The following is a 19,503-nucleotide window of genomic DNA, read 5'->3' on the forward strand; positions in this document are numbered from 1 at the left end:
TTGCACATTTATTTGAACATTTCCATCGATTGTACGAGCACTTGGAAACTGTCCAATCCCTAGTTCATCAAGCATTTACCGGTCTGGCGCCGGTCTGTGTCTTCTAGGATATAATGCCAGCGAACTCTTGTTTTTATGTCCACTATAACTACGCTGGGCAAACATTCTGAGGTCAAATTCTTCCAGCACGGGGGTACCTTTAAAGCGGAGACGACGGCACCGACATTTTTTGGCGCGCCTTCTCTTTAAAGCCCTGGCCAAATATGAAGACAATAAATAATTTCCTAAGATAAGCGATTAAAAAATAAATAAATAAAAATTTGAATCTCCTGCGGAACACATTCCATAAGAATCAGCGGTTTTACAGTATATATCACCTTTAAAGGTGGCTTCTCAAAACGCTTTACGGGATAAAAACAACCGGAACAGCAGCAACAACAATATTGTATTTCATTGCACTTTGAAAACCAAGTAATAACTTAACTATACAGTACGTGCAAACGTTTCGTATGTTGCTGTCGTGAATGCCTGCGTACCCATAAGTATCTTATTTGCCTTGAGTCTGTCTACAGTATATCTGTCCCACTACCCCCATCTCTCCCTCAATTCAATTCAATTCAAGGTGTTTTATTTGCATGACAGATGGGGACAAGCAGTGTTGGGTATGTATATTGTAACGCTTACTGCAGACAGGCACTGTGTAAGACCCGGCGTACCAGAGTAGCGCACCGAGGGAGCGTTTGCATTTATAACTTAGTTTTTAAAATTAGTCAAGCAATATGAACTCCCGGAGTGCTGGCTGTGACGAATTAAACCGGTCTGACAGGTATTCAAAGTAGGAAGTACAGTGTTAAGTGGTAGCTGGGCTACTCCCTCAATAGAATCGCTTTAAGGAAAAGCATTTTCAGAGAGCAATCACGCTGTGTTTATGTAGAAAAAGCGATTCGGTTTATGAGCAATCTAATTACCTATTCGCTTAAAACGCTATATAAAATAAAGTTTATTTAGAGATGAATGATCAGTGTCGCAGTTTAAATAATGGGAGTCAGGAAACTAACACACAGCGCCACCGGCGCTATAAATAAATAAATAATAAATGCTGACCATGACTTTAGAAGCATAAATTACCTTACACTCAATTTAAACACAAGCTGTCTTTCTGTATGAACCTCTAAGCTGGTTCATACAGAAAATGTAGAAATGCATTAGCCTGATTATGATTAAAAAACACATAATTAAACACGCGTTTGCGATTTAAATCAATATAAATGTTTATATTGTAACGCATACTGTCCAGCCTCCATTTCTCTATAAAAATGTACTCTGTTGCACACACACACACACTAGAAGCAGGAACCGCTGTCAGAAGAGAAGATATGTTCAAAATATCGCAAATATCGATCATGTTGCGATATTTTGAAATATAAAAGTCAATTGATTGTCCATAATATCGCTTACCTATTTTTTCGAAGAAATGTTTGTTAAAAGAAAAGTCCAGCACCAGCTGGATTCAAACACACAACCTGCCAGTCAGTAGTCACACACCTAGACCAGTAGGCTACAAGACAGCTCACGTGAACAGGCAGGCGAAACAGCCCTACACAGCCCTGTCGCAGTACACGGATATAATCATACCGTTATTAAATTCTTTAGATACGCGATTCCATATTATATTCCCTTTTAATCAAATTCTAAAAGTATGCTTGTTGACTCAGGTATCACGTTAGTTAAAGACTTTGAAGCTTACAATGTTTAGGGAGAAATGGAATACCGGTGTGTATTTTTCCTTTAAAGTGCCGATTCCTGGAATCTGACTGGCTGACACCCCTCTGAAGTGGTTCCATAAAATCTGGTATACGGAAAAGAAAGCGTTGATAAATACAAGTGTCTTTTAATACACTCTTTGCTGTGCTCTTGAGGATCCTTGTGATATTTTAAGCTCTAGTTGAATGATAGGTGTCGCATTTTAAATCATTTTCGTAGCTAGAAATTATGAAACGCCCTGTTAAAAGCAAGGAAGTTTTTATGCCCGTTGAAGTAAAACAAAATGCCTGACAAAGTATGGCTTGGACAGATTCCAAGTGCTTGTACAAATGTGCTAAAGAAATTATACTTTGAGTATACAGCTTGTCCAAAGTCATCCATTATTAATACTATTAGTAATATCTTCAGTAAAGGCTTTGATGCATAAATATTTCTGATAAAGGTAGGTTGTGTACTTTTGTCCAACTGAGCAATCTTGCTTTCATAAAATATACCAACATTTTAATGACTGATGATTAACATGCTGTAATACACAGTTCAAAATTAAAGGCTCAAATGCTGTAAATGAGAGGTTAAGCTCCCCCTGGGGGTTTTACAAGGCGACGCCAGATAGTTTCCGGCAGAGCGTCAAATGATACGTGACACCACGTGATACTGCGTGATACTGTGACACGCCCACCGGGGTATGCCGCGAAATACCTCACCCATTTTGAATGGCTGCATCTGTAACAGGCGCCTCAAGCCATTGAAAGGCTTCATTGAAAACCTAAAATAGCAAATATTCTGGACACTATATTGACATTTTTAGAATTTGATTAATAGGGAATATATTATGGAATCACGTATCTAAAGAAATTAATAACAATATAATTATATTCATATACTGTAGCTTAAATCCTGCTAAACTAAAAATTAGACACAAGAAGAGTATTATTGGACAATGTTGTGAGGCTCTGGTGAAATTTCTCTGTAAACAGAAGAGTTAAAGAGGAGACACTTGTGTATCGCCCCCTTTTAAAAAGGAACATTCCAATGTTAATGCGACACGGAAGACATTATTAATAATGTAGTGAATTAGGGTTCAGCGAGGTCAGACACAGAGATTCAGACTTTGTGGAGTGAAAAACGGCGCTTTATTCCTTTTCGCCACAACCAGCCAGCCAGCACTCCCGCGCGCCAGCCGAGAGAGAGAGAGAGCGAGCGCCAGAGAGAGCGCCAGAGAGAGCGAGCGAGAGAGAGAGAAAAGGGGCTGCAGCAGAACCTGGCACTGCTGGAGCAGTACTGTCAGACCTGGGCACTGACAGTCAATCTGGACAAGACCAGAGTTCTGGTTTTCCATAAGAAAGCCAGACCTCAGGGAAACGGGTACAAATTCACACTGAACAACAACACATTGGAGCACACATCCAGCTACACATATCTCAGTCTCACCATCAGCTCTTCTGGGAGTTTTGACCTGGCAGTGAAGGCACTGAGGGAGAAGGCACTCAGGGCTTTCTACGCAATAAGAAGGAGGCTCTTCAACATCAACCCACCAACAAGAATCTGGCTCTAAATATTTGAAAGTGTAATCCAACCCATTGCCCTATACGGCAGAGAAGTGTGGGGTCCCCTCACAGACCAGGATTACACTCAATGGGACAAACACCCCACAAAAACTCTGCACGTGGAGATCTGTAGAAACATCCTCCGTGTGCAGAGAAAAACACCTAACAACGGGTGCAGGGCCGAATTAGGCCAGTACCCACTATTGATAAGCATACAGAAAAGAATTGGCTACACCTAAAAAACAGCTACCAAAATTCCTACCACCACAAAGCCCTGCAGAGTCAAGAGCTGAGCCCAAAACAGAGCCCCCTGAGCGAGCTGGTTCTGAGACTCACTGACCTGAGCCACACCGACACTAACCAGTCTCAGGACAGCACTGCTAGAGCACCACAACCCAGACTCAACCACATCACAGCACAGATCAAACAGCAATATCTCACACACTGGGACACACACACACAAACACAACATAAACTGGAATGCTACAGAACCCTAAACAGACAATACACACTAGCTGAATATTTGACCAAGATAAGAAACAACAAACAGAAACAGACCCTGACGAAGTACAGGCTCAGTGACCACAACCTAGCCATAGAAACTGGGCGACACAGGCAGACCTGGCTGCCCAGAGAGGACAGGCTGTGCTCCCACTGCCAGCGGGGAGAGATAGAGACAGAGGTGCACTTCCTACTGCACTGTGACAGATACTCTGGGATTAGAGAAACATTCTAATCCCAGAGTTCATCAATAGCTGGATTTGAACACCCAACCTCAGTCTTAAAAGTCAGTTACTTAAGCCATCACACCACAGATGCAGTCATGTAGCAAGCTGTAAAACAGCTGTACACATATCAATAGAAAGTCTTATACTACTGTTTGTGCTACAGTACATGAATATAATTATATCGTTATTAATTTCTTAAGATATGCGATTCCATATTATATTCCCTATTAATTAAATTCTAAAAGCATGCTTTTGTTTACTCCGATAACGAGCATATTCACAGAAAAGGTTAAAACTATCACTTTTCACAAAGTATATTGTAACGCTCTGGGGTTCTGGTTGGCCCCCCCACCGTCGGGGACTCGAACCCGGGCCTGTGGTGTAGCTCAACAGGGACCCAGCCGTTTGAGTTAAAGGAAGATCTCCCATCAGCCCCGCGGCTGTGGGCTCTGCTATTACAGGGAAGGGCTGTGACATCACCGCTCTGGCAAGCCAGCTCTTACACACTCACTGGTGGCTCTGTCTGCATTACACTCTCCCCGGCTTAACTCACCAACCCCGGTGAAGGGCTATCCCATCCCACTCTAACACCAATGTAACACTTCGGGGTTCAGGCAGGCACCCTTGCCGTTGCCACTTAGGTCGGCCCCCCACTGTCGGGGACTCAAACCCAGGCCGCCAGCGTAGCTCAACAGGGACCCAGCCGCTTGAGCCAAAGGAAGATCTCCCATCAGCCCTGCGGCTGTGGGCCCTGCTATTCACAAGGGAGGGCGGTGACGAATGTTGTGTGTCTCAGAATATCTACATAAAACAATAAAAACAAAGAAATCACCAGTGTTCACTTACTTCAGTGTTGTTAATTTACAGTTTGGATCCCTCAGAGCTGCAGACAGCAGTTTCACTCCTGAATCCCCCAGGTTATTATGATCCAGATCCAGCTCTCTCAGACTGGAGTGTTGAGACTGAAGAACAGAGGCCAGATCTTCACAACATCTCTCTGTTAGTTCACAGCTCCACATCCTGCAGACAAAAAGACAGGAGCACAGCTGAACATCTGCACAGCTCATCCACATCATTCTTTCCAATTCTTCACTCCAACACCCAGCTCTGCAGTAATATACAACATCATGTCATTATCCATCTAATGTGTCCATGGATGAGGATGATAAAGATAACAGCTGCTTCAAATTTTAGGTTCCAGAAGGAAGAAGAAAGATGAGAAGAAACTGTCAGGAAGGGAGACTTTCACTTTTAACTATAATAAAAATTGCTTCACATTTATTATTATATTTTATTATTATGTCGTCCTCTTATAGTTATTTTAATCAGTTACAGTGTTGTTGTTATTCTTCAAATGGTTTATTAATCCCAAATGTAAATGTCTAACACTGGAGTAAGTGAACTGGAGACTTTTTATTGTTATTTGTAGATATGCTGAGAAAAACAGGATTCCCTTTTAAAGAAAATAAACAATTTGAATTAAAAAAAGCACCTGGGTTTTAACTATAACAATGTATAAATATACATGCTATATGAGTCGGAGCAGTGGCACTGTGCTAAGGATCTGTGCCTATGGCTGGAAGGTTACTGGTTCATATCCCATGGCTAGCAGAAGAATCCTACTCTGTTGGGCCCCTGAGCAAGGCCCCAATTGCTCCAGGGGTGCTATACAATGGCTGACCCTGCACTCTGACCCCCTGCTTCTCTCTGTGTCTGTGTCTCATGTAGAGTAAGCTGGGGTATGTGAAAAGATGAATTCCTAATGCAAGAAATTGTGTATGGCTAATAAAGTGATCTTATGTATATAACAGAAGTAACAATAATATGAAGCAATAAACAGCATACACACACATCACCTAAAGACTCTCAGCACAGAAGAAATTGATAGACCCTTTAGGATCCAAAACAAACACGAATTAATGGACAACAGTGATGGTGTGCACGTTTCCCCTTACCAACTTTAGAGAGTGATCTGTACAGGCTTCCCAGGACAGGCTGTGCATTAGCAGACAGCTGAGATCAGTGCATAGCCTGACAGAGTTTTCCCCTCAGTTGAAGCTAAAGACCGTTCCCCTAAGGTATGAGACTATTACAGGTCCCAGCAGGCCAGGGAAGAGAGACACATCAGGGGGATGATCCTACATTAATAGCAACCTCAGAGAGGAAGTGCAGACAGAATCTGTACACGTCCCAGTGTAGCTCACATCTAGTCCACACAGTGCCAGCAGCCCAGGTCCATGTCCAGCAGGTGGTGTAGCTGGGTGACATTGGTTCAGTGCAGCCTGCTGGTGAAAAATGAGTAATGGCCCAGTTCTGTCTCCATTCTCCATTGTGGATATCAGTGTATTTTTACAACTAATCTCCAGCAGTGATCACTGGATTTAAAAGGTATTGTTAGACCACAAACTTTATTCATAAACTTTATTTCTTTGACCTGCTCTCTCAATCTGTGGCTGCATCCACTTTGTCTGAGCCAGAAAACTGAACTTTAGTACAAGACAGCAAGTCAAGAGCGAGTCCATATGAACTAGAATTCTGCCTAAGACTTTGTCGGCCACAGGGGAAATCTTTAAGCTTGGGATCCATCTGGAAATTTCACTAGAATTTAGATAACATTAATACAGTTGGGCTTCACTGTCAAAAGAGTCTGGATGATCATCCAGACAAAACCTGACTGGAGCTATGTATTTGAACCTTGCTAGAGAGCTTGCTATTCTGTGTTTTTAAGGAACTTGCATTTCCTGGCTAAAAGAAACTTCAATTAGAGACGTCTCCAATTTATAATATCTATTTTGTGGCACCTGTGTTTTTCACAGTGCCCTCATAAATCAGTGTAATCCGAGTCCAGGATAGTAGGATCAGGGCAGTCAGGGATGTACAGCCATTTACTGACCTGCTGCAGCCGATGAAGAAGAGAATGAGGTTGTATTTATTTAGAAAGAAGGTAATCTCTTATTTCGTCACTGTAGGAATTATTTAAGAGTTTAATACACAGTAGAAGTCAGGAGTACTTTCTGGGTGATTAGAATGTTAGGCCTCTGGAACACCTTGTTTGAGCACACACCCTTATAATACTAATTAATAATTGCTTACACTTATATAGTGCTTTTCAGGACACTCCATTCAAAGCACTTTAGATTACAGGTAATCCCCTCCACTACAACCAATGTGCAGTCCCACCTGGATGATATTGCGCCATAACGCTCACCACACATCAGCTATCGGTGGGGAGAAGAGCAGAGGAATGAAGCCAATTCACAGATGGGGATTATTAGGAAGCCATGATTGGTAAGGGCCAATGGGAAATATGGCCAGGACACCAGGGTTACACCCCTACTCTTTTCGAGAAACGCCCTGGGATTTTTAATGACTACAAAGAGTCAGGACCTCGATATTATGTCTTATCCGAAAGACAGCGCCTGTTTACAGTATAGTCTTGTAGCGGCGAGGCTTATTAATAAGAAAGAATTAAGTGTTTTGAGCCTTCCCAAATGAGGCCCCATTTCTCTGTTCATCTCTGTGATGCAGCCACAGAGAAACTATTCATGCAGGCTGATTTAAGGTTCCTTTGATAAGGACAGCTCCCAAAGGGGGATGCACTTAGATAAGCCTGGCTATCATGATCAATGGTCATCCATTGGCGCCTATCTGTCTAGGGAGTGCCAGATGGACATCTGGACTGCATTCCTAAGTGACAGGAGTAAGTGACTCATATCTCACCTTGATCAACCAATCAGGGACTGGTAGGGCCGAGTAACCCACGTGGGACTCTGATGCCCATGGAACTTTCAGCCAATCAACGAGCTGAAGTTCCTCCAGGTAAAAACAGGCAACACAGAGAGCCTGAGAGATTCAGAAGGGAGATTCAGAAGGGATTCAGGAGAATTCTGTGGACTTTTCTAAAGGGAATTCAAAGGAGAATTCCAGGGTAGGACGGCCCAGGAGCAGAAGGCTCCCAAGGGCAGGACATTCTCGCAGCAAACCTCCTGACCATCCTGAGACTCAGCCCGGACAACCACGGAACGGCCAGTGTGTCCGAGTGCCAGAACTTTCCGTTGTTCTAAGAGTCTAGAGCGGAGGTTGCCAGAGAATAACCAGAGGATCCACCCGAGGTTAGCACCAGCAGCAGGCCTCGTGAACAGGTCGGAACTGTGGACAGCTGAATCACTATTCAGAACTAGCTCTTCATCAGGAACGAACCGGTCCTCTTCCTGACTTGCTGGGACCCACAGTCATCTTTTCTCCTGTGTGCAAACTTTGCTAGTTAAAGCCAACACTAACTAGCCGGTAAATGAGCATCAGCAGCGCACAGTCGCAAGCCGCACAGCACAGCCTGGCACACAGCCAGAGAGCGCGAATTGGACAGCAACAGCCTGCAAATGTTTCTTTGTGCCCGCAGGAGATCTGAATCCCCAGAAATTGGATGAGTATTCAACTTCAATGCATTACAGCTCGAGAATTCAATTGTTATCCCAACCAGTTGATATCAATTTAATTCCTAAGAGTTATGTACGTGTCTTGAGTATCTAATGTAGAAGTTATAACCAAGTTCATTTATGAAACGGTCTTAATGAATGATATACTGAACGTATGTCCTCTTGATATGTGTAACACTTTGTAACTGCCTGAATATATATCTTTTGTATTCTGATAACCCTCTCGATAAGATCTGTTAGGTTTATATGCATATTTTATGTATTAATAAATGTATCCTCGTGTATTAGTACCTGTGTGTGTGCGTTGTTTGAGTTATGTCGCATGGTTGGACTCTAAAGCCATCAAAAGAATCAACTTTGTGATTTACTGCTACAATTAATAATTGTCTCAGTAAATGCCCAAACCCTACAGAACTGGTGCCTTCAGAGAGCCACTACATTTACATTTTGGCTATGGCAACGTTACAGTCTCCCCGTCACTATACTGGGGCATTAGGACCCACATAGACCACAGGGTGAGCACCCCCTTGCTGGCCCCACTAACACCTCTTCCAGCAGCAGCCTCAGCTTTCCCAGGAGTCTCCCCTCCAGGTACTGGCCAGGCTCCCACCTGCTGAGCTCCAGTGGGTTGCCAGTTGTGAGTTGCAGAGTGATATGGCTACTGGCGTTAAACATAGTAATTTGCGTGTTGTGTGTTCTTTTGTCTGTGGTATAGTATACAGTACAGTATGTCTGGTACAATTGTGCCTCTAATTATACCAACTGCTCAGATATATTCTGGAAAAATCACAAATTGGGTTTTTTTAATATTTACTTATTCACTAAACAGCTCAGTCAATTCCTGATTTTCACAAGTTTTGTTAACCCCGCATTCACTACAGTGCATAGTGGAGCGAAACAGACCTGCTGTGATCAATTCGCCAACAGTTTGATAAGTTTGATTGCCTATTTGATAGTTGGAGTATTTGAGCGAAAACAGTGAAACAAAGAGACTGAAAACGCACCGTTACCACAAGGAATGGGAGCATTTTTTTCGCATTCAAATCTGCAATGCTAGCGTCTACGTGAAAAGCAACATTTCAAAACTGCACACAAAATCTGCAATGCTAGCGTCTACGTGAAAAGCAACATTTCAAAACTGCACACAAAACGTATGAAAAGTGAGTTACGGAAAAGAAAAGTGGAAAAATTAAAATCTCAACTAGCAGCAGTCAGTTTTCATGAGACCTAATACAATCATCGCATCGTTTTCTGTGTGCCACATACTGGCTCATCACAAAAAGTCATTCAGGGATCGAGAAGTAATAAAAAAGCGTTTGTTGAGACTGCTGACTTGCTGTTTGGAGATTTCGAAAACAAACATTTTTGGTGAGAAGTGTTCGGACAGCTGTTGCCTGAAATCAAAGAGTTTCTCAAGTCGTATAAACATGGTGGATATGCCCAGTTAGAGGATAACCAGTGGCTTTTGGATTTAGCATTCCTCACAGACTTGACTGAACTGTTGAATGACTTGAATGTTGAGTTGCAGGGACAAAATAAAAATGTCAACATGATCAGCAGTGTCAACACATTCAAAAAAATTACAAGTGTTCTGTTGTAAGCTTCTCAGTGCCAATGCTCACACTGAGGTAGGATACTCTTTTTTTCTAAAATTGGGAAGATTACTTGTTCACTGTAGCATGAAGTACTGGTTTTTATTTGCTGTCATTTTAGTGAGGGGTATCGTTATTGTACTGATGTGCCCACAGTCTGTTTTCCCTATATAAGAGCTTCAAATTCACACTGGTAGATCGCACTGGACTGGCAAATGAAAAAGTAGATCTTGCATTAAAAAAGGTTGGGCACCCCTGAACTAGAGGATAACATACATGAAAAGGTCAATGGGGATTTAGAGAAGATAGTTCTTGTATAACCAACTTGTTTGCTATTTGAACAAGCAAAAGCAGTAATGAACACACAAAGCATACAGCATGATACTGTGTATTTGCACTTTCAACATTTTTTAATAAAGTTCATCTTTTATGTGGAATTCTCAAATCACAGGCAGAGAAGCATGAATTAAGAATTATTTAAAAAATAGAAAAAAAGAGCAGAGATAACATGAAGCAAACAGAGGTGATGTAATTATTGGAGTACCACAGGGATCTATACTAAAACTCTCAGGTCCCAAGTTTCCAACTCACTGACTCCACTGTCCTCTCTATCTGATCTCCTCCGAGATCATAATGTAGGTCCCTCACTGAGCCAAGTCCTTCTGTCGCAGATTCCTGGACTCAACAAGCTTCACCTCTCACACACCGTCCAGCTGGTCCCTTTCAGGGAGATGACACCCTCTGCTCCTAATCACCACAAGCAGCCTCCTGCTGTTCTCCTGATCTGGAGCCTCCTGCTCCCATATGACACTCACTGGTCCCCTAATGACCAGTCAGCGCTCGGACTTCCAAGTCTGCCTCCAGCCTCTCACCCCACGTCCTCACTTGACACCACTGGGCTGGGTCTCACACACACACACCTGTCTCCAGAGACTCACTACCAAACTCAGACCTCTCACACTAACTATCCTGAGTCTCTCTTCATCACTTCCCACTGCTGAGACTCAACACACTTTCTGTCATAAAAACATACACAACCTCCTTGGTGCCTAACTCTCATGCCCCAGATTGTGTATTCACAGCTGATGGTACACCTCAAATCTGTGCCCAGCAGCCACTGTCTTTTGACCACAGCTTTGCAGCCAGACAGACCTAACTCTATCACCTGATACCCCTTATCATCTGGGAGAGGGGTACCTCAGATGCTGGCACATACACACTGACTCCAAACTCACTAAACACTCACACAGTGGGCTCCTGGACAGCCCTGATCAATAACACCAAAATAGGTGGCTGTCCCTTTAAGTAACTCAATCTTCCAACTCTGTAGACTCTCCACCACAATCCCCTCCAGGATTTTCACTCTTCCTGGTCCCTTCTGTGATTTCCTTATTCTCCTTCGAGACTAAAGCTCTCCTTTCTCTCCCCTCATTGGGGTTCTTTCACTGTTCTATTCACAGTTTCCTCCCAGACTGTTGTTCTCACATCTCTACTCTCTACAAACTGCATCAGTTTGTAGATGCAGCCGTTAGTGTCTCTTCCCTGTCACAGATCTGTTCTTTCCTGTGGTTACCGAGGCAACATGCCTATTGACAACTCTCTATTGACAACTCCGACTCCCTGTCAGACACACCCACGTTTATTTGTGAAAAAAAAACGTTTTTATTAACATCCATCTTTTACATCTTCTACACACTGTGGGAAAGTAATAAACAATGTAAACACAATGCTAGGATATATAGTCAAAAGTGTAATTATTCTGCGTCAAGGACGTCCACAAGACAGTTTTGGAAAGTTAAATTTTACATCACCATAAACAACATATTCTGCAATTGGTATACAAAGTATTACACATGCAAGTGATCTCCCATATCCTCTAATTCCAGCAGCTGAATACTGTATGTCTTCACAGTAGTGAGAGGAGTATTTAGAAAAAGAACATATTAATGAGTCAGTGCTGACCACAGGAATGGGAAACGACATGATGCTACTGGTCACTTTCATCAAGTTTTAGCAACCAAATTAAAACATAGCGCAACAAACCCTATATCATAAGAAACAAGTCAATCTCTACTTCAAGAGTGTGTTTTACATCCTAATCAAACAACATGATCCTTACATATAAGATAAATTTCCTGATGGTGCAGTATACATGATGTCAAAATAATGAACAGATACTTGAGTCCTTATTATAGTGGAAATATTGTAACAAGAGCAATGACTTGTCCAAATGTCAAAACCCTGCATCCTTACTGTGAAACAGTAATGCATTTTCCAAAAGCTCATCCCATGACTGAGACATCTGTCCTTTTTGCTGTGTCTCCAGTTTTTCCTGGTTTGACAAAAACTGTGACAGATTGGCTGTGTGTTGCTGGTGAAACTCGCTGTAACTCAGTGAAATCTGACCATTAAGGTTTTGCAGAGGTTGAAAACTGATAAAGATTATATTGTACATACTTGTCTGTAGTCTAATCCTGTGAATAGCTATTGTCTCACTTCAATGGAGATACCAAGAGCATCTCTCCATTGAGAAAGAAAAAATATTTCATGACACTTTATCACTTCCATTGCTTGGAAGAACAAAGACAGTGGCACGGAAGGATCAGAAAGAACAGAAAAAGAGAGGATTCTTGAAGTTTTGGAGGAGATTTACAAGAGTGACTGATCAGCTCTCCAGGCTCTCTCTCACGGTCTACATAGAAATATAATTTTAGCAAGTATTATCATCTGTGATGTATAGAAATGTGTTTAGATTCCCATATTACATTTCGATTTTAGAGATTTCAAAAAGCTAAGTCTTTTCCTTAGCTTTTCAAAGGCTGAGGTGTCCTTTTGTATACCTGTCAGTCTGATTGAGATCAAATAAACTGTGATGTTATCAGTGTGTTAGGAGTCTGGCAGCCCGATCTACAGGAGATAGCTTATACACAGTGTCAACAGTGGCACTGTCAGTAGCTCACTGATAATAATAATGGAAATTTTCATAATTTTGTTTCAATTTATTTTTTTTATTTTGAAAGACTAAGAAACCTTATTTATAACTAACTTATTACTTTCAAACCCATATTTGTATAATTATGTTGTGGCAAATTCGTGTTCTGGCACACTATGGCTGTCATTGCATCATCCAGGTGGGGCTGCACATTGGTGGTGGTGGAGGGGAGTCCCCATTACCTGTAAAGCGCTTTGAGTGGAGTGTCCAGAAAAGTGCTATATAAGTGTAAGCAATTAATTTATTAAAATGAATTAATTAATCTGCATAAGTGAACTGAATCTAAGTTCATGTGAAGGGGAAAACAATCACAGGTCTCATATGCTTCAACGTGAGAAGTCTGCAGGAGGGTTAGCAAATTTCAAATGATAAAAAAAGTCTGGATACAGAAAAGGCACTTAAAAGAGTATTACAGCCTTTTTGTATTTGAAACTTGAAGGGAATTTGGTTTTCATAATGGTTTTATCGTTTGGCTACATGCAATGTAAAAACAACCAAATGCACAGGAACAGGCTCATGGTATTCTGTCATAATACTTTATGATTCATAGAGCTTTAATTCATAGAGGGGAACAAGGCTAGGAGATTTCACCACTAATTTATTCTCTCAGAGTATAAGACAACAAAAGGATACAGAGGGAGATGATATAGCAGGAGAACACACAATCAGGCTCTTTATAAAGATGATGTTATTATATACAGCAGAAATTCAACATCTTTTCCTGTTTTCACAGATGTAATCACAGACTACAGCAACTTTTCAGAATAGGAATTAAACAAAGAAAATTCTGAAGCAATGTTATTGGGGAATCTATATCCGTGGAGACAAAAAATACATTCAATTTACGATAGGATTGGGATAAGATTAAATGTTATTGCAGATTAAATTGCAGTACCCAGAAACCTAGAAAACATTAAAATGTAACTAAAAGGTGGTAGAAAATCAGCTGAAGCAAGACTTCAATAGATGGAAATTGATGCCTCTCTAGCTCTCGGGAAGAACTGAGACAACAAGATTGAATGTACTGTACTTCCAGGATTTCTGTCTTGTTCCAGACCTTCCTTTTGCCTCTCAATGACCACTGCTAAAACATCTATTTCATGTGGTTTGAAGTCAGGGACCAATGCTAATTCTCTCAGTCTCTCAAAAAGACTATTCCGTTCTACAGTATATTTTTTTCATAATACTCTTTTTCTTCTATGTCATTACCGTATTAAAATTGCTTAAATTATTTATTTTCACAATACGTCGAGTTAAAGTAAGTATAAAACAAGGTTGTGGCATCAGTGGATTGCCATTTGTGAATTGCAGAGTGATATTCAAAGTTGGGAGAGATTTGGGAGAGTTTGATTGGTGTAGGTTTTACCTGAGATTTTCTTCCTTGCCAAATGAAATTAGAGAAATTTGACTTTATCTGACATTACAGGGATAAGTTTATACTATTACTTTATTGACAAAGAAGGCAGTGTGGCATTTGAACACCATCAATATCACTTTTATTAATCAGTTACCCAATTCAAGGTCACAATTACCCAGAGCCTGTCCCAAGAGGCACTGGACACAAGGCAGGATTGAACCCTGGACAGGATGCCAGTCTATCAAAGAGCACACACTCATACCAGTGCCAGCTTTCCCAGAAGTCTATTAACCTGCCAGCATGTCTGTGGACTGTAGGAGAAAACTGGAACACCACACAAACATGGGGAGGACATACAAACTCCACACAGATAGCACCCCAGGTCTGGAATTAAACCCAGGGCCCCAGTGAGATATCTGCTGCAATGAGCTGATGGAAGCAGTAACCTGGACACTGAATCCAGGCACAGGCTCTGCTGGAAGCAAGCAGGGGAGGCAAAAGTGAAACTAGAGACCCAATCAAAAAGGCAGGGGTTGAGCTGAGAGGAACTGATTAAAGCACCAGGGACAGTCGGAAGGAGAGTCATTTAACATGCAGGGTTCAAAGCTCAGGGATCAGTTCAAGATGTGGTCAAACAGGCAAGGTCAAAGCACAGAGACAGAAGAGAAAACACTGGGGAAATTCAAAGCTGGGAAAATGTAAATAAGACTAAAATAAGACATTAACATATCGATATATTTTGCATACCTAACTTGCTTCTACAGACAAATCTTTTCAGATGTATATAAAATAGAAGAAAACACAACAGGAATACAGGAGTTAAGAGTAAGATACAAATGAGATGTTGGGGTTGGGCCTCCCACAGTAATTGAAGAATCTAAAACCATTCAATTCTGTATAAATCCACCAACTCGCACTCATGGAGAGAATATGGGTAAAAAGTTCATATTCAATATTGGAAGACACACCAATTACAAGCCAAATATGATAAATTTGGATCACAAACTGTTGGAATGGCTGAAAATACCTGTCATATTGTAAACATTTTTGGTATGAAAAAATATTTAAAAATCCTCATTAGGAGTCATTTTCCTCCTGTGACAAACACCAGATGAACTGTGTTCAGTGGCAGAAAGATACTTGTTTAGCACTGTCAGAACTGCAGCCATGAAATAAATCACTAGAAACTGATTAAAGCTGGACAGACCTTGTGTTCAAATGAAGAAGGACTCTATGAATGAAATGTCATGGAGAATATTACCCATAGAATTATAAATCAACAACAGCATATGCAGCCATTCAAAATGCACAGTACAACCCCATACCGCAATCGCAATTACCCACAGTTCACCGCAGTGTTCAGCGATACGTGATTGGCTGGGCAAAATGACCGACAGGGGCACTTGTTATTAGTTGTTAGTGAAGTCATTTAATCATTTAATCTCTTTACTGTGCACGTTTAAATCTGCTTAGTATTGAAGATTTATATGGAATTTTACAACTAAACAGAAATTTTAGTAGCTGAGCATAAAAAGAAGAGGAGCATAACGCATCTAATGATCGTAAACAATATTAATTTAGGAACATAAACATATTATGTAAACTGTATACAGATACAGCCATTCAAATGCACGAAGTACGCTGCGGTAAAACAGTGTGGTGCATCATAATGCGTCATACTGCAGTTATTATAATAGTATCCGGAATCATCTTGTTAAACTGCCAGGTGGAGCTAATAAAGTTTAACCTCTCATGTACAGCATTTGAGCTGTCACCAGAAAATGCCCTGTTACAAATTCTGGTCACTGCTGAAAGACGGTCATTTTCCAATTAAAAATTTAAGTTGTATACTATTTAGACTTTTTAATTTTAAACTGTGTATTACAGCATGTTAATCATTAAACATTAAAAAGTCAGTATATTTTATAAAAGCAAGATTGCTCAGTTGGAAAAGAGAATACAACCTTCCACCTTCATCATAAATATTTTAATTATGCATAAATATTTTATGCATCAAAGTCTTTACTTTTTGCTCATATGTATTTTTGTATTTTTTACACCTCTAGCACATCCTTCATTTTCATTTGCCTTAATTTAAAAAATATCATTTGCCCAGCCTAAGAGGGGGGGTTTGCTCTCATTGACAGCTGACACTCCTCCATACACTTAAGTGAAAAATTAATAACGCCAATGTAAAAGTCATTTTTACAATTTGTTAATAATAAAAATGTTAAGTTCTCTAAAGCTTTCTCAGTCAAGTATGATAATTCACACAGGGAGCTGTTTAAGCATGCGCAGGCAGCAAAAGATCAGCTAAACAGGGAAGAAAACGCTTTCAGAGAAAACAGTGTTTCAGTTGTGAAGAATACAGATCACAAATTAAATTTCAGCCTAAACCTGTCCCCACACACCCTGCCCCCACTGCGTTTAGAATATACACAAGGCACTGAAAGCATCACAGTACTGTAGATGATCAGGTGTTTCGCAGACATAAGCATAGTACGTAATTCAGGCTTTTTGAATTTACACCTGGAGTGCACCAGGTATTAGATCTTGTTTATATTAAAGTTATATCAATGGACAGTGATGGACTGTGCGCTATTTTGTCAGTAACCTGCTAATCTGCTAATCTAATCTAAAATAAAAATGAAAGGAACAAGTAATAGGTTTATTCCAAGATGAAAAGAGAAGAGAGAAAATTTCGGCTGTGAAGCCATCTTCAGGTGTGAGGGTCTTCGGCTCAAAATGAAACGCTTGGAGTTTGTAATATAGGGCGCTCTGAACGAGTTAAACTTTGATGCAGAAAAAATATATTTCCCACAAGCTATACTCATTCTCTCCGATGCAGTGCAGTTAAAAAAATATCTCTGATACAGTTCCTAAATTAATATTGTTTATGACAATCAAACACTTTATGCTCCTCTTCTTTTTATGCTCAGCTACTAAAATTTCCCTTTAGTTTCCCTACCGGCCATGTAGTACACGGCATTGTGGAATAATAGTTTAATAATAGATCTGTTTCACTTTTTTTCTTTCTCACCCACTGCGATTCGTGCGGAAGGGTTAAAAAGAAAGTCAGACAGGCAGAGGGAAGAGGGAGGGGTGAAACTGTTACCTGTCATGGATAAAGCGATTAGAAAATAGGTGGATTTACACCTGTGAAAAGCGTTCCAATTTTAATGCGATACGGAAGACATTATTCATAATAAATGATCTTGTAAACTGAAAATGTATGAAGAAGACACATTGCGTATCGCCTCTTTCTACACTTGGAAGAACATTCTAATGTTAATGCGACACTGAAGATATAATTAATAACCTTTGAAATCTGAAGGGAGATCTAAAGGGATCCACACAGTACAGGTTCCTGCTACTGTAGCTATCAGAGGGAAAGACGGTGACATCACCGTGCAGGCGAGCAGACACACCCTCTAATGTCCGGCGTATGCGTTAAATATATTTAGATCTTTGAATTAATATTGTTATTGATTTCTTTAGCCTCACAACACGTCAATTAATACTCTTCTTGTGTTTAATTTTTAGTTAAGCAGGATTTGAGCTACAGACCATAATAAAACAGGATTCACTTTTTTAACATATTTAATATTCAAATATTAAGCTTGATATGGACAGAAGGAGCACATAAAAACGTTTCTGAAATAACCACACGTAAGTCTTTGATGCTTAAAATGTTTAGGGAGAAAGTGGAATACTCGTGTGTATTTTTTCTTTAAAATACCAATACCAGCCACCTACCCTGAGTGCATTTAAATCTAACCTCAAACCCTTTCATTTCAGAAGACGTATTGTCTGTATCTGCTTCATTTTCTAATTTTGGTAGCACTTCTAACTGCTTGTCTTTCTTATATGTATTTACTTTGTATTTTTTTTATAAAATACCAACACCAGCCATATACAGTTTGTAATGTAGCAATTTCTATGTCTTTATTTAGTGGTTACATTAGTGACAAAGGCTAAAATTTTAGCTTCAGTAACACGGAAGCCGTATGGCATACATGTTTGTAATGACAAAATAGTATCGATAATATTTATTGTCAGTTATGATATCAGTAGCAGTTTGAAATTGTTCGTTGTTATTAATAAATGTCTTGGCTTCGAACATGTTGTGATATTTAGAAATATAAAAAACGTCAATATAGTGTCCATAATATTTGCTATTTTAGTTTTTCAAAGAAATGTTTATTTGTTAAAAGAAAACTCATGGTGATAGGTGGGTTTGAACACTCAACCCCAGGCATATAAGTCAGTCACTTAAGCCATCATGCCACAAACGCAATCACATGGAAAAAAAAAGCACTGGAACAGCCGTACACATATCGATAGTCTTATACTACAGTTTGTGCTACAGTACATGAATATAATTATATCTTCATTAATTTCTGTAGATACGCAATTCCATATTATATTCCCTATTAATCCCTATTCTAAAAGTATGCTTTTGTTTACTCCGATAACGAGCGTATTTGCAGAAAAGGTTAAAACACTATCAGTTTTCACAAAGTATATAAACTTAATATGGTCAGAAGGAGCGCGTAAAAACGTTTCCGAAATAACCACATGTAAGACTCTGATGCTTAAAATGTTTAGGGAGAAAGTGGAATACCCGCCAAATACAGTTTACATAATATGTTTATGTTCCTAAATTAATATTGTTTATGATCATAAGATGCATTATGCTCCTCTTCTTTTTGTGCTCAGCTACTAAAATTTCCCTTTAGTTGTAAAACTCCATAGAAATATTTAATACTAAGCAGATTAAAACATACACAGTACAGAGATTAAATGATTAAATCTTTTCAATACCGACCAATGCACCACACGTGCCCCTGTCAGTCATTTTGACCAGCCAATCACATACCGTAGTACGCCGTGTGCGTGCGGTACGGATTTGTACCATGCATTTTGAATGGCTTCATCTGTTAGTTTACTGTATATACTTCAGAAAAAGTAATAATGTTTTAACCTTTTCTGCGAATACTTAAGCTTGTTATCGCATTAAAAAAACGCGTACTTTTTAGAATTTGATTACTAAGGAATATCATATGGAATCGCGTATCAAAACAAAT

At 40.1% G+C, this 19,503-nt stretch overlaps 1 protein-coding gene and 1 gene segment (V, D, J or C); both read right to left on the minus strand.

The window, feature by feature from the left end:
• Positions 1-19,503, minus strand: part of LOC148646745 (NACHT, LRR and PYD domains-containing protein 3-like) — a 2,700,574-nt gene that overhangs the window by 788,893 nt on the left and 1,892,178 nt on the right. The window contains exon 15 of the mRNA XM_088608537.1: positions 4,886-5,059. Coding sequence (XP_088464663.1) covers positions 4,886-5,059 — 174 coding nt within the window. The remainder of the gene's footprint in view (positions 1-4,885; positions 5,060-19,503) is intronic.
• Positions 1-19,503, minus strand: part of LOC148646755 (Ig kappa chain V region Mem5-like) — a 364,474-nt gene that overhangs the window by 263,620 nt on the left and 81,351 nt on the right.

The sequence above is a fragment of the Lepisosteus platostomus genome, chromosome 16 (genome assembly GCF_059453375.1).
Source record: "Lepisosteus platostomus isolate fLepPlt1 chromosome 16, fLepPlt1.hap1, whole genome shotgun sequence".
In the NCBI taxonomy this organism is placed as follows: domain Eukaryota; kingdom Metazoa; phylum Chordata; class Actinopteri; order Semionotiformes; family Lepisosteidae; genus Lepisosteus; species Lepisosteus platostomus.